This window comes from Taudactylus pleione, unplaced genomic scaffold (assembly GCF_031769625.1).
Source record: "Taudactylus pleione unplaced genomic scaffold, aTauple2 ptg000437l, whole genome shotgun sequence".
NCBI classification, from domain to species: domain Eukaryota; kingdom Metazoa; phylum Chordata; class Amphibia; order Anura; family Myobatrachidae; genus Taudactylus; species Taudactylus pleione.
In genome coordinates, this window is record NW_028284839.1 from 4017308 (window position 1) to 4039466 (window position 22159).

A 22159-nucleotide genomic window follows, 5' to 3' on the forward strand; every position below is an offset into this window, starting at 1 on the left:
TGGTCGGGGGGTGTTTCTGGGTACTTAGAAACCCCCCCTCCGTGCGCTAGTGGTGTTGGAAGAGGAACAGAAGTTTGCGCAGAGGGGAGGACCTGGTGGAATGAGGGAGGAGCTGGTGGAATGAAGCGAGGAGCTGGTGGAATGAAGCGAGGAGCTGGTGGAATGATGGAGGAGCTGGTGGAATGAGGGAGGAGCTGGTGGAATGAGGGAGGAGCTGGTGGAATGAGGGAGGAGCTGGTGGAATGAGGGAGGAGCTGGTGGAATGAGGGAGGAGCTGGTGGAATGAGGGAGGAGCTGGTGGAATGAGGGAGGAGCTGGACAAGAATAAGATTTAAATCTGTGATGGAAGTTTAGTGAAATGAGATAACGGTGGCTATTTTTACTCTGCGAAAGGACTTTTTTTGTGCTAGATAATTTATTTATAATTACCAGTTATTTATATAGCACACACATATACCGCAGCGCTTTACAGAGAATATTTGGCCATTCACATCAGTTCCTGCCCCCAGTAGAGCTGTAAACTTTAAGGGCCTGATTCATTACGGATCGCAATTGCAAAAGCAATTACGATGGTACGTTGGTGCGTACTGCACATGCATATGTACTGCAGTCACCTACGCAGATACAAAGACCGAAGACGTCAGCGTTTGGGGGTTGTGACGGGGGAGCGGCTGGAGAAATGCCGGCATGCCCGTCCGTTTGAACGCCGTTACGTAAATTAGCCACTGCGACGGTATACGCAGCTTGTGTACACACTGCGTGCGACGAGGTTAGCAATTTCTGAGTAAGGTCAGACCTGTTGTAGCTGTGCATGAGGGGCCGATGTTGCTCGATGTTAGCGATGTATACGCAGGACTGCAAGGTATTACGGATGTGAGATAGCAGTAGAGGGCGTCTCTATGCGATTGCATTTATTAGCATATTTTTGCAGTAGACCTGCGTGCGTAATCTAAGCCGTGATTGCAATAGCGATCCGTAGTTCCCTACCACATATTTACACACTAGGGTCATTTTTTTATTGGGAGCCAAATACCCTACCAGTATAATTTTGGAGTGTGGGAGGAAACCGGAGCACCCGGAGGAAATCCACAAAAGCACAGAGAGAATATACAAACTCCACACAGTTAGGGCCGTAGTTGGAATCGAACCCAAGACCTCGGTGCTGTGAGGCGGTAATGCTAACCGTTACACAGTCTGTGTTGCCCTTTGAACCAACTCTTCAGGTCTCATCCCGTAGTTTTAATCGGGCGCATTTATTCCTTCATCCTGCGCTTTAAACCAATGATGTCTGACCCTCAAGTGGCATATTTTACCTGGTTTAAGGTTCTTCCATTTTAATTTTCCCATTTCTATTCCTAGTGCAGTCACCTAGTCTGAATTAACTTATGTTTAAAAACGCCCTTCTCACTAAGTAAATCCAATCCAGTCATGTTGGTGTCTATACAATTTTATATCTCAGTTTAATTTAGTTGATTTGCTTTTCTGGATACTGTGTTTTGTTTCATGTCAAACAATCACTTTGTAGCCGATTATGAGGTGATCGCTGCTGCGAGTGTGTACGCGTCTTTTGCTGTAGTCATGTTTGCGTGTTTATGCTAAAGCTATGATGCCGGTATACGAGTGCGCGTCTGAATGTGGAATGGCTGAAGCGCCCACTTTGATTGGCGTCATTGGAAGTATCGTGCAGACTCTGTAGCACACAGATACAAGTGTCGCATAACAAATTAACCTTGTGGTGCGTCTTAGTCGCATTGCATTGAGACTGAGTAGTATTATAGAGTGAAAACGATGCCCTAGCCGAGACGCACAGGACCTGGCGGATCACTTGCGCCAGATGGTGTATTGGGGATAGGTGTGTGAGGAAACATCTGTAAGTCATATGGGGCAGATGCACTAAGCTTTGGAAAGTGATAAACTACCAATTAATCAGCTCCTAACTGTAATTTTTCAAACACAGCCTGTAAGATGACAGTTAGGAGCTGAGTGGCTGGTACTTTATCACTTTCCAGAGCTTAGTACATCTCCCCCATAGAGTTTTTTTTCTGTGCAAAAAGTAGCGATACTCACCTACAGATACCAGTTGATGCAGGATTTATAGTATACAGGGTACGTACTTCAAACTGGACATGTCTTCAGACACTTAGGGCTCAATCCAAGTATGTGCGAATGGCGAGGTACGAGTTTGTTTCTTGAAACTCGCACACTTTCTCGCAGCGAAGTGCGCTCCCGAGAATTCTCCAATTCAATTAAAAATGCCTATTCGCACTACTCGCAGCAGAGGGGTGCGAATTGACTGCCAAATGAGATTTGCGAGAAATGCATGAAAGTGTGGAGAGACCATCCTGGAACCCCCCCCAAAATGGATAATTTCGTCAGCAGGACTGTATAGAAGGCTGTTTGTGGGCATTAGCAAGGTACTGTAGGTTTTTAAATGGTGTAAAATGGCTGATTTGTGTTTTATTTATTTTTTTAAATGCAAGTAAATGATAAAAAAAAAACTAACTTTTTTCGGTTAATCTCAAACGAATTAAACGAAGAATGCAAAAAAAAAAAAAAAAAAAAAGGGTGATTTTGGGGTACTTTGAGGGCATCTTGAAAAATTTAAAAAAAATAAAATAATGATAAGACAATTATTTTTCAACTAAAAAATTATTGTAATTAACTTTGGGGTGCCTAGACTAATGAAAAAGTTGATTTTGGGGTAATTACATGTAATTATTGGACTAATTAAGCTAATTGGAAACTACCAAATGTCTAATTAGCCTTAAGGGGGAGTCCAAGGGCTTCTGCACGGTGTCCCACATTTTAACCTTAAAATAAATATTCTCCCTTCCATCTCTCGAATCAGTCTGACTGATTCAGTGCGAGTTGCTAATTGGATTGCAAAATGAATTCGCTATGCGAATTTGAAGCGAAAATAGCAACTCGCACCTCGGCATTCACACCTAATAGGATTGACCCTTTATTTTATTAATGTCTGAAATTATTTCACAGATTTACGTTTCAAGAACTAGTTTTAACAATAAAAAAAGATACAAAAGAAAAAAAAAAAAGTCCCAATACACATTGAGTACAATCAGAGAAAAAAAGCTGCATACATACTATGGCATTATCATTATTCATTTTTATTTTTTCCATATAAGAAGATGATTTTATTTGGATCAACTTATATTATGAGCTCCTATTTTTTTGTAATATGTTTTTAAATGGTCACCGTAATGTTGTAGCTGGTAACATGGAGATCATTTGGACAGTTCCCACCATAATTTCATTTTAATGACCAACGTTTGGGCAGTAATTGTACATTTAATTTCTTACCTCATTGAAGAAAACCTTCGATGTTTGACCGGTGATGGTTTTCATGGGTTTTACCAAACTTTTCCACGTCCTTCCAAAAAAATGGTGATAGGTGATATCAAAGAGTGAAAGACGAATCTGATAATGTGCTTCTAAGTTTCCTTCCGAAATCCCCTAGAACAATAAAGGAAGTAGGAAATGAAAATTAGTCTCCCATGATACATAAAGATTATATACGACTTTAACCCAAGGTATACTCATTAACTGCCCTCCTTTTTCATGTTTACGTTTGGTGTTTAAACTTTCCATGCTATGCTATATTTTCTCTATTCTGTATTAAAGGAGAACAATCCCTAAGTGATACTCTGAGACGAGAAATTGAGATAAGCAATATTTAATTAGTATCACTGTTTTGCTCTAGTTTATGGTTCATTACCTATCTCTATTAGGTACTCTGTTTATTTACTTTTTATGTTTAATCACAATTCTGGCTTAACAACCTATATAACCAGTAGTGAGCAACCACCTACTATAGTAGGGGAGCATTTTAAAAATGAGCAAAATTAATATTTTATATATTATCTATATAATATATAGAACAAGGCAAATACAGTGCGCCATGTAAATATCCATAAATGACTAAAATTGTAGCCAAAGAGGGCACTCACCGCAATGTTCAAATAGTTAATCAAACAGATTGAATTTTTTACACACATACATATATATATACACATTATATATATATATATATATACACACACATTATATATATATATATATATATATATATATATATATATATATATATATATATAGCACTACTCCACAGCTCTCACCATTCCTAGTTGTGGGGTGCAACATGGTATGTGACCACATTGTTATATATATATATATATATATATATATATATAGAACATAGAATTTTTTTTTATTTATTTATATATATATATATAACATATAAAAAAAACAGATGATGCGGAATATATCCAAATGCAACTTTATATAAAATAATTGTCCATAATCCAGTCCCAGTCTTTATGATGTCAGTGCAGCCATCTCCTCGTTAGCCTCAACCACAGGCCGGTATAGTAGATATATATAAAATAGTGAGAAATGTGCACCTTGTGAGTTAAAAGTAAATAGCAATTTTACTGAATCAAATGCTCACATACTGTACATTCGAAAATTAAAACAGTCAGCCTGACTATCAACCCCCGATGCTTCCGGATTGCACCCGGTACATAATCCTCAGGCTCATAGTAGTAGCAGCTCCCGTCAGGTTCTCCGCAAGCTGGAACCCGGCTCGTGACGTCATCTCACGTCTGCTCAACCACACCCAACGCGTTATACACATACACACACACACACACACACATACATACATACATATATATACATACACACACACACATACACATATCCAGAAAGCAGGACCAACAGCTTGCAGGGGAGCAGCGCAGCAAGCAGGCAACCTTGTAATGCTGAGGTTTTAATACTTTGATGTACGTTTTTACTAACCTTTATTAAATTATTTTAAAATACCTCACTACATAGTGCTTCCCGCTTCTATCTTTGATTTTATATTATATATACATATATACATATACACAGTCAGGTCCATAAATATTGGGACATTGACAGAATTTTCATATTTTGGCCTCTATTCACCACCACAATGGCTTTTGAAATGAAACAAACAAGATGTGATTTAACTGCAGACTTTCAGATTTAATTTGAGGGTAATTGCATCCAAATCAGGTGAACGGTGTAGGAATTACAACAGTTTCAATATGTGCCTCCCACTTTTTAAGGGGTCAAAAGTAATGGGACTATCAACTCAAAAGCTATTTCATGGACAGGTGTGGGCTATTCTCTCGTTATTTCATTATCAATTAAGCAGGTAAAAGGTCTGGAGTTGATTCTAGGTGTGACATTTGCATTTGGAATCAGTTGCTGTCAACTCTCAATATGAGATTCAAAGAGCTGTCACGATCAGTGAAGCAAGCCATCATTAGGCTGAAAAATCAAAACAAACCCATCAGAGAGATAGCAAAAACATTAGGTGTGGCCAATTTAACTGTTTGGAACATTCTTAAAAAGAAAGAATGCACCGGAGAGCTCAGCAACACCAAAAGACCCGGAAGACAACGGAAAACAACTGTGGTGGATGACAAAAGAATTATTTCCCTGGTGAAGAAAAACCCCTTCACAACAGTTGGCCAAATCAAGAACACTCTCCAGGAGGTAGATGTATATGTGTCAAAGTCAACAATCAAGAGAAGACTTCACAAGAGTGAATATAGAGGGTTCACCACAAGATGCAAACCATTGGTGAGCCACAAAAACAGGAAGACCAGATTAGAGTTTGCCAAACAACATCTAAAAAAGCCATTACAGTTCTGGAACAACATCCTATGGACAGATGAGACAAAGATCAACTTGTACCAGAGTGATGGGAAGAGAAGAGAAGGAAAGGAACTGCTCACGATCCAAAACATACCACCTCATCAGTGAAGCATGGTGGTGGTAGTATCATGGCGTGGGCATGTATGGCTGCCAATGGAACTGGTTCCCCTGTATTTATTGATGATGTGACTGCTGACAAAAGCAGCAGAATGAATTCTGAAGTGTTTTGGGCAATATTATATGCTCATATTCAGTCAAATGCTTCAGAACTCATTGGACGGCGCTTCACAGTGCAGATGGACAATGACCCGAAGCATACTGCAAAAGCAACTAAAGAGTTTTTTAAGGCTAAAAAGTGGAATGTTATGCAATGGCCAAGTCAATCCCCTGACCTGAATCCGATTGAGCATGCATTTCACTTGAAGACAAAACTGAAGGGAAAATGCCCCAAGAAAAAGCAGGAACTGAAGACATTTGCAGTAGAGGCCTGGCAGAGCATCACCAGGGATGAAACCCAGCGTCTGGTGATGTCTATGCGTTCCAGACTTCAGGCTGTAATTGCCTGCAAAGGATTTGCAACAAAGTATTAAAAAGTGAAAGTTAGATTTAGGATTGTTTAGTTTGTCCCATTACTTTTGGCCCCTTAAAAAGTGGGAGGCACATATAGAAACCGTTATAATTCCTACACAGTTCACCTAATTTGGATGTAATTACCCTCAAATTAAATCTGAAAGTCTGCAGTTAAATCACATCTTGTTTGTTTCATTTCAAAGCCATTGTGGTGGTGAATAGAGGACAAAATATGAAAATTCTGTCAATTTCCCAATATTTATGCACCTGACTGTATATATACATATATACACACACACACAAACAAGATCAGAGTAAGGGTACAGTCTCCTTGGGTGAACAGACAAACATTTGCACTTGTCATGCAGAAGCCAAGGAGTAGTACCCCATACAGGTCCCTTGTACAAGTAAATCCTGAACTAAACAAAATGATTCCCTCTCTCTCACAAAACAGAAGTCTTTAGCACAGCACATACATTCAGTAATCCAGGTCGCTTAACAGGCCTCTGACCTGTTCCCCAGGTAGTAAGAGACTAACTAGTCTAATCATTATCAGCCTCTCACAGGTGAACAAGGCTGTCAATCAGCTTCTGTCTACCAAACAGAGGCTAAAAACCTGGGGCATATATATCTCCCCTGGACATCCTTTCCATAATATATATATTTACCTTGACAAAGGGATATTGTGGTCCCGAAACGTTGGTGCCTATTATTAATATTTAAATACACATTTTGATATGGAAAATCTCTGAGTGCCGCCGTTCATTTGTTGCTGCTATATATATATATATATATATATATATATATATCTCATTCCCGCTAGGCTGTTCCAGTGGGGCGCTGTGCCCTGCCCTATTTCTAAAGGGCAAAAAGCACCCTGCCCTCCGGCATAGCGTCCCACTGAAACAGCCTGCGGGTGCAGTCCTCACCCATGGGTCACAGTGTCCCGCGGGTGGGGAAAACTGTAGTGTATCGTCACCGCCGGTGAATGGATGCCGGGCACATGCGCCCAGCATCCATTCACATTGACAGCAGCACTTGGGGGCAGCCCGGCATGTCCATAAGTGCGTCTTAAAGACACGCCTCCTTTTCATTGGCCACACCCCTTTCTGAGTGATCGCACGCGCCGACGCGTGCAGATGTGCCCTTGGTCTAGGTCCGACGCACTGCCCAACGCCGAACCTAGAGTGAACACATATATAATATATATATATATATATATATATATTATATGTCTGTCTGTTATTACCCTGTTTTGTTCTATAAATGTTTCCAATTGTAGAGCGCAACGGAATATGTTGCGCTATATAAGCAACTGTTAATAAATAATATATATATATATATATATATATATATATATATATATATTGTTCACTCTAGGTCTGGCGGCAGACCAAGACCTAGAGCAAGGGCACTTCTGCACGCGCCCAATGAAAAGGGGTCGTGTCTTTATGACGCATCCCCTTTTCGGCACTCTTGGGGGGCGTGCCCGGCACTTACGGACATGCCGGGCAGCCCCCAACCGCCACTGTCACCATTCCCCGGCGGTGACCGCTGCTCTGAAGTTTTCCCCAGCCGCAGGACACTGCGACCCGCGGGTGGAGGACAGAAGCAGGGCGACGACCTGAACGGCAGGGTGCTCTCTGCCCATCAGAAATAGGGCAGGGCGCGGTGCCACGCTGAAACAGCCTAGCGGGAACGCTATATATATTTAATAAGGACATAACTTTTCATCCATACCAGATAAAATGCTGGAGAACATTTATTATAAGCAGGGACCCGGACCTCAAATAAATGTAAAAGTTTGTGTTTATTTATATATACATTTCTATGGCATTCAAGCGCTAGCTTTCCCTCTCCTCTCCCATCCTCTACCCCATGAGACAAATGTCTATTAAACAAAACCCAGTCTCACTGTGACGGCTTCAGCTGCCGGCATCTCATCTCATCTCAGATGCCTCAGTGATACTTTCGGACAGTGGTTCCCAAACTTCTTTTGAATCATGGTGCCCTTAGCGTATCAGCATTATTTCCAAAGTGCCCCTAGGCCAAAAGCTTCTTGCTGAGAAATTGCAAAATGTATTAAATGAAGTAAATTGGGCTTATATGTCATCCTTATGTTCAGTTATGTGGTGGTGGACAAGGTTGTACTTCTGGTTGTCCACATACTTCATGACTGGCAGCCACCAGCACTGGTTTTGCCCATAACACTGACCATAAATAATTTGACTTGCTACTGGAAAACCAACATGTGGCACCCCTGCAAGTACCCTGAGGCACATCATGGTGACACGGCAAGCAGTTTGGGATCCACTGTTTTAGGTCCGGATACGTGAATTGGAATATGCTGCTGTCTTCAAAGACCCTTAACAAATATGCCATCATTAATAACCTGTGGCCTAGAACTGCACAGGCTCCACTACAGGCCTGCGCTTCCAGAACGGAGCACTGCCTCTAATACAGATCTCTGCACATCTGTGGCTCCTACACCTAGGGGTCTATTTACTAAAGATCGATTTTAAGCGATTTAAAAATCAATAAAAAAATCGATCACATCGATGTTATACTTCTGGGGCTAAATCATACGTTAACTAACAATTTGTAGCCCCAGAAACACAAAACCAATGTTGATCGATTTTTTTTTTTTTTTTTTTTATACTGGAGTAAAATAAAACTGGAGTAGATATGTACAAACATACATAACAATCAGAATACAAAATCGATACTCAGAGGAAATATGGCCCAAGATCAAATACAGTACCACAGCACACAAAACAAACATATAAAAAAAACAAATGAAAAAAGAAAAAGGCTAGACAAGGGGAAGACTGAAGAAGGATAAGGGGATAGGGGAGGGTGTCATCTAGAGCACCAGGCATTCAAATTACAGCATTGGTATAATCAGTAGAAGATTTAAACTCAAGCCAAGGGAGCCAGGTATCACTAAATTCACACTGTTTCTCAACTCCCAACCGTAGGTCTTCCATGTCCATATAAAGATCCACACGAGCAAACCATTCCCTTTAGTGAAGGAAGGGCCAGACATTTCCAGTGAACAGGTATTACTGCTTTCTCCGCACTGCAAAGAAATTTGAGGAGGGATTTCTTGCACAGCTTTAGGGGTCCAGGGTATAACTTTAGGAGCCAAAAGGAGGGATCTGAGGGGGCTGCATATCCTAAAACTGATGCAGAAAGAGAAATAACTTTCTCATTTATCAATTTTAAAAATCGACCATTAGTAAATACACTACCCAATACTCACTGAGGCAGCTCTCAAACCTGCCTAGTTGCCGTCCTCTTGGCCAACTACACAACTACCACAGGGCCATGTGTACTCTTTGGATCTAATGGTGGTCCTACTATCTTTCCATTATTATTCGCTTGTCAATTACGGTTTCATCTATTGCATCTCCTACTGCCATTCATCAATGGACTGCCATATATTATTCATAACCCTACTTTAGCCATCTATTGTTTTATCCTTTTACTTGTTCTACTGCCATTCAGGCTTATGCATAGCTTGTAGCTAACTCCAAACCAGGGCCGTCTCCAGGAGGACCCTTATAGCACGCCTCCCGTTTAACGTCAGGCTGGGGGCGAACCCAGCACTCTGTCAGTAGCTGGGCTGCCCCCAGCCCTCTCCCTGCACGGAATCCATAGAGCTTCTCCAGATTCCGGCAGCCACGGCGGTGGTGGTCCCCATTCTTCTGACCACCAGCAGGACACTTCGGCTTGCGGATGGAACAGCGGGACAATGCCACAAAAACGGGACTACTGCTGAAATCGGGATGGTTGGGAGGAGTGCGCCCTCTATGGGGTGGCGTCCCTGTTTGACAGCACTGGTCGAATGCCCCAAAAGCCGGCCCTGCTCCAAAACTACCCTGGCTAATATGCATGCTATCCACTACTGCTCCTCATCTTCCCCTTCCTGCCATACCCACTCGGTCCACCTTTTTTTTCCATTCTCTATTCCATCTCATCCTCTGCTACTATGTGACTTACACCACAGGCTATCCTGCACCTCCTCTTCCCCATCCTTCCTGCCTAATACCCTTACCGTACTGCTCCTCCTCAGTTTCCCACAACCAAGTCTACTGTCCCACCTCATGTCTCTTACTCCTATTTCTAGAACATGATACACAGAATGGAAGCTCAAATTAATGTGTAGGCTTAGAGAGGTGCTTGAAAGGGAGGGGTTACCTATACAACTAGGCACAGAGAATTCCCCAGCACACTGATATAAGCCAGTAAGATCAGGTAGTATTCTACGTGTAAATAAAATGCAGAAGCTACGTTAACACATCTGCAAATATATGATAAATTAATTTGAGCAAATTACATTATGTGTGTCAATGTCTGAGAGACAATATATGGACTCAGGGCCTGATTCAGAGCCGGACGCTATTTGCGCTCGCTCGTTCAGAAAAAGGGGCCGGCTATTTAAATTGAGTGCTCGCTCTTTGCGGTCTGTTGACGCCTATATGTCTGAGCGAGCGAACGAAACATGCGCTCGCTATTTTGTAAAGACGCCCCCTGGCCGCTCGCATCCTACGTCATCTCCGCTATTTATTAGGTTAATCGAGTACATCGAAAGGCGTCTGAACAGCTCGCAGTGCTTGTGGTTGGATTTTTCTACCGCAGTCATGCAAACACTTCAAGCTAAGAGACAACCAAGTGACGTGGTCGATGACGCTGCTTTGTTAATTATGCACACCCTTAAAATGCCCGTTTTCACCGTTTGGCACGCCTGCGTTCGGATCTCCACTCCCCGTTTTCACGCACCTTCCCCTGTCACCACCCACAAACGCCTCATCCTGTCACTCAAATTAGCAGGCACTCGCTATTTGGCGAGCGCTCGATTTCCGATCGCACTGACTGGCTGGCGCATGCGCATTACGATCCATACGCATGCGCAGATGTGCGAACATCGCTCGGAGCGAACGAGCGGCTCTGAATCAGGCCCTCAGTGTGCTGGTCCTTGTAGTGCCACAATGGAGGCTCTTGGTGTACCTCCTGGTAAGTTAGCCCTCAATTTAAAAATAAATTAAATGTAAGACTCAATATAGGGACTCTCACTGTATAGAGGTAGGACCACCCTTAGCAGAAGCGCCATAAAGTGACGGGTACCATCCACAGCTTAGCTTGCGATCAGGGTGATGGTCGCGATGGTCATCACCATCGCGACTATCGGGGCTTACGACCAGACCCTAAGGTTGGGTCAGGGCTCTCGTAAGCCCCAGGGAACTTCCTGCTCTGTTTGAGCAGGAAGTTCCCCACTGACATCATCAATGATGTCAGTGGAGCCGCCCCCAAACGGCAAGCGTTCCGACTGGAACGCCTCCGTTTGGCCGGGCACACTCCCGGCCCGCCCAGCAAACGGGGCGAGCTGTCACTCAACATCGACAGCTCGCCCCGTCTGCTACGAGACCCCTAGCGAAGGAGCGCCCGCCACTAGCCGAGTCTCGTGCATGCTCTGTGGGCACCATCGACCAGGTTGCGAGCGCATCGGCGCTTGCAACCGGGTCTGAATGAGACCCAACGTCTTATGGAGCATACACACGGTCAGATTTGTCAGATCTGTCAGATGAACGATTTGAACAATTTTACCAAAGATTTGAACTATTTGAACGATTTTTGACTGCATTAAAATGAATGGAATCGTCCAAGTCTGACTGCAAACACATCAGATGCCAGATATCGTTATGTGACCATCGGGAACGCGCATCGTTCATCTGACAGATATGTCAGATTTTCCTTCAGATATGAACGATTTTTTAAATCATTATTGTTCAGATCTGAAGAAATATTTGCCCGTGTGTATGAACCATTACCTAAAAGACAACTAGAACAATGCAGGTGCTTTATATGGGCTGATTGATTGCTTGGTTGCTCCAGAAAGCCTTTCTGTACAAAGGTTTATATAATGTGTTTCTTTATTTGTCCATTAGATATTTTTTAATATTTCCCCATAAGACTTAAGTTAATGAAACTTTAATCCAACAATAAGAAAGCGTAATAAAATGAAGGGAAAACATATGTGCTGCCTTTTTATCATACTATTTAATGGGAAAAAAAAAAAAGTGTAATTTGGTTGTAAGGCAATTTCGCCTAAATTTTTTTTGCCAAATTCAATTTCGCCTAAGCGGAAACAATTCTCCAAAAAAGATTCTCCAATCAATAGCAGGTGAAAAGAAATGCAAAATCTTTATTTTGGGGTGTAAACGTGGGGAAATGACTCAGAACCCTTGTGACAGCGACCCAAAGGTCAAATCGGCAAAAACACCAAAAACAAAAATCTAAGAACACCCCAAAAAAGACGTCATTTTTGGGGTGAAAATTTAAAAAGTGGGGGGATAAACATAAAAAACTAGCGAAATAGACTTCTCGGGGGACCCCAAGGATGTGTCAGGTGTTTTTGGGATAGCAGGTGCAAGGTGGATTTTTCATGTTTTTAAAAAGTTGACTTTAGAGACATAAAAATAAGCTAGCACCCATTTTCAAGCACCCCAAATTTTACAGGACTACTTATTCTCACCACAAAATACAGCTTTATGCCATTCTTCACCACTTTTACAAAGAGGCTAATAGCAATCAATTTACACAACTTAAGTACCCAAAATAGTCTTATCAGGGTTATTAGTACACATCTATATTGATCCCCTATGTTAATGTATCTTTTTCTGGGGTACAGACTGATTTGCCCAATTCTTTCAGTACTTTTCGCATGTTCCGCATTTGCCGCCTTCCGTTTTCGCCTGTTTTGCAATTGAATTAGGCGAAAAGTGGGGATGCGCACGGAATGAATTTGCCTCTGAAACAGGCGAATTAAGCGAAATGTCAGACACGCGAAAACGTCGCCTCTAATTGAATTCCCCTCATAAGCTCAAATGAATACTATGAAGAACTACAAATCCTGCAGCTTTATGGTTGAAATCCAGCACTTGTTTAAACCATTCTATTCCTGTAGCTGTGATACAGCCACTCAGTGCTGCACCCTGCCATTGCTAATCCTGACAGTCACCGTGTACAGTTATTATGCATTAAACAGTGATTCTATGCTGTGATGCCCAAGAGAAGGGGGACAATGCTGAGCACTTAACTCCAAAGGTCTACAAAAGGACCAGTCTCTCAACTCGTGGTCAGCAGAGGGAGACGCTGGATTTGTGACATCCCACCACTGAGAGCAGAGCTAGAAATGGAAACAGGCCATACCTGGCCACATGAAATTTGGGAGGTGTAGAGGTTTGGCAAATTTCTAAGTTAGTTAATACCAACTAAATTAGCAACATTTATATGCATGCAAATTCCTATGGTAGTCCGATTATAATTTATAGTAATAGAAAACCGTTAAACAATGCGGCTTCTCACCGGCAAAAAAAGTGATCACAGAAGGATTGCGCAATAAGCATCGTGATAACTGCATTGTCACGAAGGTCATCAGGGGCATGGGAGCAGTATATGGATGCAGGTGTAATATGTGCGTAACGGCCACGGAATAGACTAAGCAAATTATTTTCTGCTTCGGAAAACAAAAAACTAATACCGCAAGACACAGCTGAACTAGCAAACTCCAAGGGCACGCAGTGCACGGCCACTATCTGCAGGCAGCTGCAGAGTCGCTGACATTACTGAACACAATGTTCTGCAATAAATCAACATAAATCCAAGCGGCATCATCTTTTTTTCTTTTTACAAATATAATGAAATTACGGATTTTTCCAATAATTATTTTGCTGACCTACTTACACTTCAGCTACTAAAGTAGCTCACATTATATATTTTACGTTTTTTTTCTTTTTAAGGCGACACCTAAGGTGATATCGTTTCAGCAAATATATTTGTATAGTAATACGTGTGCCTTTTGAATGTACAATAGACAAATACATTTTTTCTGTCTTTTCCTAAATAAATGATCTAAATGAAGGCAAAAATAAATGCATTCAAATATAATTTACACTGTCAACAGAAATGTATTAAATTTATCAACATTCTTATCATTACAAATGTAAAACTCAAGCAAAAACAGGCCGTACCCCAAAAATCAAAATGAGTGAGAGAGAGAGAGAGAGAGAGAGAGAGAGGGAGAGAAGAAGAGGGAAAGGAAGGGGGAGAAAGAGGGAGGGGGGAGAGAGGGTGAGGGAGACAGACAGAAAGGGAGGGGGACAGAGAGGTAGGGAAGGGGAGAGGAAGAGGGAGGGGGGAGGGAGACAGACAGAAAGGGGGGGGAAGCGAGGGAGGGAAGAGGAAGAGGGAGGGAGAAGGAGAGAGGGAAAGTAAGGGGGAGAGAGAGAAGAAGAGAGATGGGGGAGGGAAAACAAGAGAGGGAAAGGAAGGGAAGAGAGGGAGGGAAGGGGAGAGGGGGGAGGGAGAGAGACAAAGAGATGGTGGGAGAGAGAGAGAACAAGAAAGGAAGAGACACAGAGAGAGAGAGAGAGAGAGAGAGAGAGAGAGAGAGAGAGAGAGAGAGAGAGAGAGAGAGAGAGAGAGAAAGGGAGGGGAAGAAAGAGAGAGAGAGAGAGAGAGAGAGAGAGAGAGAGAGAGAGAGAGAGAGAGAGAGAGAGAGAAAGCAGAACGAGAGAGGAAAAGGAAGGGTGAGAGAGAGAAGAAGAGAGATGGGGGAGGGAAAACAAGAGAGGGAAAGGAAGCGAAGAGAGAGAGAGAGAGAGAGAGAGAGAGAGAGAGAGAGAGAGAGGGGAAGAAAGAGAGAGAGGGAGAGAGAGAGAGAGAGGGGAAGAAAGAGAGAGAGGGGAAGAAAGAGAGAGAGAGAGAGAGAAAGAGAGAGAGAGAGAGAGAGAGAGAGAGAGAGAGAGAGAGAGAGAAAGCAGAACGAGAGAGGAAAAGGAAGGGGGGAGAGAGTGAGGGAAGGGGGGAGAGGGAAGGGGGGAGAGATAGAGAGAGGGGGAGGGGGGAGAGAGGGGGAGGGAGGGAGAATGAGAGAGGGGAAGGAAGGGGGAGAGAGAAAGGGAGGGAATGGGAGAGAGAGAGGGAGAGAGGTAGAGGGGGGAGAGAGAGAGAGAAAGGGAGGGGAAGAGAGAGGGGGAGACGACGGTGCAATATATCGTAACATGGAGCATGTAACTCCAATCATCACAGCTGCTACTGCATACCGTGATACTCTGAATCAGGTTCATAGCACACTTACCTACTTTCTGGCTCAGGTAGGGGGCAGCCAGGTCTGCATCAACATCACTGCAGGGGAGCGTACTCTAGCAATGGGTGGGCAGTGCGGGGGGTGTGGTGGACGCCCCTGCTGTACAGAGCCGATATTACAGGTAGTGTACAGCAGGGGGCGGGGCCACGATGACGCGATTTAGCATGAAACGCGTCATCGGCCCCCTGTACTGTCCTCTTTTGCTCAGGAAGTAGACAGCGCCGGGGGGTGTGGGCAGCAATGGGGGTGGTGTGGGCAGGTGGCGGCCGGTACCGGGAGACTCACCTACTCTTCCGGGTGGCCAGGAGCGCCACCCGATTTTCGGGAGCCTCCCAACAATTTCGGGAGAGTAGGCAAGTATGGCCCCATCGGTGTGATTTACTAAATAAAATAAAAATAAAAAAGGAGATTGCAAAAAAAGATTATTTTCATGGCATATATGTCTGAATTACGACAAGTCATCATCAGTGCGCAAATGCAGGTGCAAACAATACATACTCTAACAGGTGTATATGTACATAATCACTGCACGACCACGCTTGTCCTGAGCTTTGTCTACATGAGAACCGCCCTTCCCAATCCTCCAGGGTGCGTGGACTCACACAAGATATAGTATGCAAGATGGAATAGTACTTATTCTGCATCAGCCCCTTTGCGTACAAAATGCAAGACTTGTAGAGGATGGTATCAGAATTACTGTTGTGTAGGTGCAAGGTGACCTTTTGCTGCTGGCTAGAATAGCAGTCATTTGCTGGGTAGGAGGCTGGTAACAAAAAGTATCATTTTGCTTAGCCAAACCAACTATAACATTTCTCTGCTCAGTCTGAGGATGTGCCAGCTACGTATGACAGGTGGCACTGCACAGGCAACACTGACAACAGAAAGGCGCTCACAACACTGCAGACTGTGTACTTCAGATAAAGGTTCTCTCCTACCAAGAGTTGAGTGTATGAGCAAGAGAAAAGTTTGAGTTTCTCTGTTGGAGCTTCAAAGAGTCTGCCCCTCCAAATTCTACCTTCTCAACCAACACACTTCAGCTATTCCCCTCACAGTTCTACCTTGTCCAACCTACAGACTTCAGCTTTGCCCCTCACAATGCTCCCTTCTCCAACCTTCAGACTTCAGCTTTGCCCCTCACAATGCTACCTTCTCCAACCTAAGACTTCAACTTTGCCCCTCACGATTCTATCATCTCTAACCTACAGACTTCAGCTTTGCCCCTCACGATTTTATCCTCTCCAACCTACAGACTTCAGCTATTCCCCTCACAGTTCTACCTTTTCCAACCTACAGATTTCAGCTATGCCCCTTATTTTCTACCTTCTCCAACTTACAGCCGTCAGCTATGCCGCTTACAATTCTTCCTTCTACAACCTACAGACTTCAGCTACAGATGTGTCCTCTTGCATATTTGCCAATCAGGATACAAATGTGCGCACGCTTCGCATCATGCGAATAGCCGCGGCCGCGAACGCAGCACCCATACATGCCCGCGCCATGCGTGTCATGATTTGCCGAAAAGATGCAAGAGGACACATCTGTATGCACCTCAGAATTCTACCTTCTCCAACCTACTGATTTCAGCCTTGACCCTCATGATTCTACCTTCTCCAACCCACCAGACTTCAGTTATGAATCTTATGATTCTACCTTCTCCAGCCTACCAATTTCAGCTTTGCCCCTCATGATTCTAACCCCTCCAACCCACCAGACTTCAGTTATGAATCTCACGATTCTACCTTCTACAATCAACAGACATTAATACCCATCCTCTCAGAGCAAATCAGCTTGGCCAATAAGGCAGGTCTTTTATGGCTACCACAACCAATAGGTTCCCTTTGTGGAGCAAGAAGCACTGATGATACGCAGAAGTAATGCCTCGATCACTCTTCGAAACATAGGACATCTCAGATGTACAGAAAATTAAGAGTTAATACAATAGTCAGACCTTGGTCAAACGGATCATAGCTATAACTTAATTCTTTGTAAAGACCATAGCAGTTTGAATTAGGAAGGTAGGATATAAAAATGAACCCAGTACAGATGTGTCCACATACACCTCAAATAGCACAGTGTGCAGTGCCACGCACTTTGCGACCTAGCTGCGCCAAATGACTTTTTTTTTCGGCAAAGGCGACAAAAGTACAATGCAAGGGTACAATGAATATTGAAGCTTGCTTTTCCTGTACTTCTGTGTGCAACTCAGTCACTAATTTGGGTAAAAGGGCATAAGACAGTTCTGATAAGAGCAACTCACGCAGTGCCTCACGCTACCCACACAGTGCCTCACGCTACCCACACAGTGCCTCACGCTACGTATCATTATGCTTCATCTGAGACTTTATAACAATTGTTCTGCAAAAAAGTACTGTACACTGTGAGTGACTTTGTATAAAGCTATGATGCAATTTGCAAAAATCAGGAAAAAAATATGAATCGCTACCCATGGAGGGCATCTAAGTCGTACGAAGGGGTAAATTTACTAAAGTGAGAGTATTTAATATGTGGAGATGTTGTCCATAGCAACCAATCAGTTTCTAACTATTATCTCCTAGAAGGTGCTAGTTAAATGCTAAGTAGAATCTGATTGGTTGCTATGGGCAACATCGCCACTTCTAAAAACTCTCAAATTAGTAAATATACTCCTAATAGTGTCTTGTGCCATATGGCGCAAAAATGCTGACTGAATGAGATCACATCTGTATAATTGCCTATCAAAACAAGGATCTCACAGGATATTAATATATTGCGATCTAGTCACCTTCTACATTGTCTACAAGGATCACTATAAATCTTTGATAAAAGTCATAAAACAGGATTGTTAATTTGTGCTTCATATTCCAAACGGATTCTACTCCCTGCTAGCTTATAGGGAGCTTTGCAGACTGTTCTTGTACTGCGCACTGACATTACAAGGGAATCGTATTATATCCCACCAGTCGTCAGCCGGGCGGATGTAATACCGACGCCGGAAGCTAGAAAGGACCAGATCCCGACAGGATAAGTATCTAATCTATCCCTAAACTTTCCCCCTCTCTAACCCTACTTTAGGGGTGCCTAACCTTAACCTCGCCCCCAAGTGCCTAACCCTAACCTCCCCCCCAGGGGTGCCTAACCCTAAGTCCCCCTCAAGAGCCCCTAACCCTACCCCCCCCCCCGCGGCTGTCCGCTGCCGCCGCCCGGCTTGCCTTCGTTCGGTGTGTCCCGGGCGTTGGTCTCTTGCAGCGTAGGGCTAATGATAGACGTCGGGATGTTGACGCCTATCATTAGTACCTTGCCGAGATATGACAGTCGAGAAGCCGGCGGTCGGCATTTCGACCGTCGGCTTCCTGACTGTGGGCCTGATTCAGACCCGCTCGCAAGCGGGTCGATGGTGCCCTAGTGCGCATGCGCACGACGGAGGGAGCTCCATCGTGCGCATGCGTGAGACCCGTATAGTGACGGCCAAGCAGTCGCTATAGGTCTCGCACCAAAGGGGGCGTGCTGTTGATGGTGAGTGACAGCTCGCCCTCTTTGGCCGACCCCACGGACATCACAAGTGATGTCAGTGGGAGTGCTTTTGGGCTTGGTCAATACCATCGCGACCATCGGGCTTGCAACGAGACCCTTGTGGTAGGGTCTCGTTGCCGCAAGCCCTGGAGTGCTTTCGGCTCGATCAGAGCCGAGAGCACTCCCACTGACATCACTTGTGATGTCAGTGGGGCCGGCCCCAGACGGTAGGCGTTCCCATGGGAACGCCTCCGTCTGGGCAGCCACGCCCCCGTCATGCCCACCAAAGGGGGCATGCTGTCACTCACCATCGACAGCATGCCCCCTTTGTAGCGAGACCCGGAGCGACGGCTTGCCCGTCGCTATCCGGGTCTCGCGCATGCGCACGACGGAGCCGCCTCCGTCGTGCGCATGTGCACTGGGCCAACATCGACACGCTTTCGAGCGGGTCTGAATCAGGCCCAGAATCCGATTTCCTACCCGGTTTGCACATTGTTGGGAAGATACATAGATATAAGGAAAACAATATCTCTGTACTTCTACTGGGGATGGGGTTAGGGAGCAGACATGTAGGGTCGCACATTCTTGCCAATAAGAAAAATCTTTATGATCAATTTAATTACATCTTTATAATACGGAAAAAATCATGGCGGAGGTTGGGGTGATGAAGCTTGGCAGGGTAGCAATGAGGGGAAGCAAGCGCACAGCAACAATGACCTAGTGCCGTGTTTCCCAAACGCATTCCTCGGGGAGCACTAACAGTGCATGTTTTCCATGCTTCGTAGTTGGTGCACAGGTGTATTCATCACTAGCTAAAGGCCCCCATACATCAGTGACAGACTGCCGTGATGCGGCGATACAGAGATGCCGGATCAGCGGATCAGTGAAATCCAACATGTTGGATTTCACAGATTTGCAGATCACGATCAAAAAATTATCGTGATTGGCAGATCGGTGAAATTTAACATCATATCCTCTGACGAAATTACCAGGGAGTAAAGAAATGTGTTAGGAGAACTGCTTTATCCTCTACATCAACTATTTCCAAAGATTGCAGGGACCCACTTAGGAAGCCTGCAGATTCCAGCTTACACTTCGCTGGTGGTCACAGCCATTCCATCTTTCTGCGCTAGAGTACCTTTGGTGGACTTGGAAGTTTATTAGCGTGCAGCCACCCATTCATCCTCCCAAAGCAATTACAGGAGTTACGGCTGACACACGAGCCTGGCGCACACCGTTCCCCGCTGGGTAGAGACGTCGGTCTCATCGGGCTATGTGAATGGAGCCACCGGCAATCAGCACGGATATGAGAGCCAGTGACAACAATACTACAATGGCTCCAGTGTTCTCCACAGAAATTTTTTCCAGCCGGGTGGCATCCAAAAGTAGCCGGGTGGGGGCCTTCGCAATTATGTGCGCGCCGGGAAAAGGGGGCATCTCCCTTACCAATCCAGCCCGACAGGTCTCAGGCTGCTTCCCCACTGGCTCTCAGTCAAAAGTGCCCATTATACAGTGCCCCCTGTAGTTTTCCCCTTTATGCATTGCCCCCTGTAGTTTAACTTTGCCCTTATACATTGCCCCCTGGCTGAAGTAGTGCCCCCAGACTGGTCCCTTATGTAGTGCCCCCAGGCTTGCCCCTTATGCAGTGCCCCCAGGTTTAATAGTGTCCCTTATGCAGTGACCACAGGCTTGCCCCTTATGCAGTGCCCCCAGGTTTAATAGTGTCCCTTATGCAGTGACCACAGGCTTGCCCCTTATGCAGTGCCCCCAGGTTTAATAGTGTCCCTTATGCAGTGCCCCCAGGCTGGCCCCTTATGCAGTGCCCCCAGGTTTAATAGTGTCCCTTATGCAGTGCCCCCAGGCTGGCCCCTTATGCAGTGCCCCCAGGTTTAATAGTGTCCCTTATGCAGTGCCCCCAGGCTGGCCCCTTATGCAGTGTTTCCAGGTTTAATAGTGTCCCTTATGCAGTGCCCCAGACTGGCCCTGGCCCCAGCCCAGCACTTACCTTTACTTGCTGGCTGCTCCCGCTGCCACGCGCTGACTGGATCTAACTAGAACTAGCAGGCACGCAGGCTCCTCACGTTGCGGGTGATGTCATGACGCCACCAGCGCAGTGCATCACTAGGAACGCTGGCCTCTGAAGCGATCGGAGGCTTCTTTAGCCTCCGGTCACTTCAGAGGCCAGCGTTCCACAGCGGTGAAAAGTGCCGGGCGGCAGGCTGTTTCTGCCGGGCGATGCGCCCGCAGAAAACAGCCTGGGGAGAACACTGGGCACCAATACTTCATCTATACATGCTGCAATGGTAAGCAGCTCTAAACCATTTAACCCACTTTTGGCAATCATTCTAACAGAATCTATGTGACCAGTACAAGTGCATATTTATGGAGACATTGGCCCTCATTCAGAGCCGTACACTCTGAGCAGAGCGCACGCTCTGAATGAGGGCCGCCCTCCATAATTATGGAGCATCCTCCTGGACGCTCGTATAGCTGTGGGTCACCACCCACAGCCTATACGAGCGTGCAGTTTGATGGCCGCGATGGTCTTGACCATCGCGACCATCGAAACTGCGAGCCTGAGCCTTCGGTTGAGTTTTTCAACCGCAAGGCCCGGAGTGATTTTGGCTCTATCAGAGCCAAAATCACTCCCACTGACATCACTAGTGATGTCAGTGGGCCGGCTTCTGACGGTAGGCGTTCCCTTGGGAACGCCCCCGTCAGGGAGGCACGCCCCCGGCACGCCCACCAAAGGGGGCGTGCTGTCAATCAACATCGACAGCACGCCCCCTTTGATCAGACACAACGAGCGAAGGAAAGTTCTTCGCTCGTCGCGTCTGACGCATGCGCACGACGGAGCTCCTGCCGTCGTGCGCATGCGCAGTGCACAACATCGACCCACTTGCGAGCGGACAGCCGCTTGCGAGTGGGTCTGAATCAGGCCCATTGTTTTCTATTTGAAAGGAAAGTCTTTTCCCACATAATTCTACTAATTGGATGTTACAATTTTTCTCTCTCTGCAATATATTTGGAACTTTGTATCAATAGATTCCATATTAGAGGATTTTTTTTGGGATCATCTATTTGTGTCATTGGGACAATTTAAATACTACTTTCTGTTAGGAAGTGTTGTGTTTTTTAAGATATTTAATTCTATTTCTACATGAGCTCCTTGCTTATATATTATTTTTTTTTTATGTAACACTATATTACTACCTATACATTCATGATACTGTTTACTACAGATTT

General features: G+C 44.8%; 1 protein-coding gene across 2 annotated transcripts in view; it reads right to left on the bottom strand.

Annotated features, from left to right (window-relative positions):
* The window catches only part of NPHP4 (nephrocystin 4), a 376954-nt gene that overhangs the window by 336383 nt on the left and 18412 nt on the right, over positions 1-22159 (bottom strand). For both annotated transcript variants that reach the window (XM_088447716.1, XM_088447715.1), the window contains exon 3: positions 3319-3471. In XM_088447716.1, coding sequence (XP_088303842.1) covers positions 3319-3471 — 153 coding nt within the window. The remainder of the gene's footprint in view (positions 1-3318; positions 3472-22159) is intronic.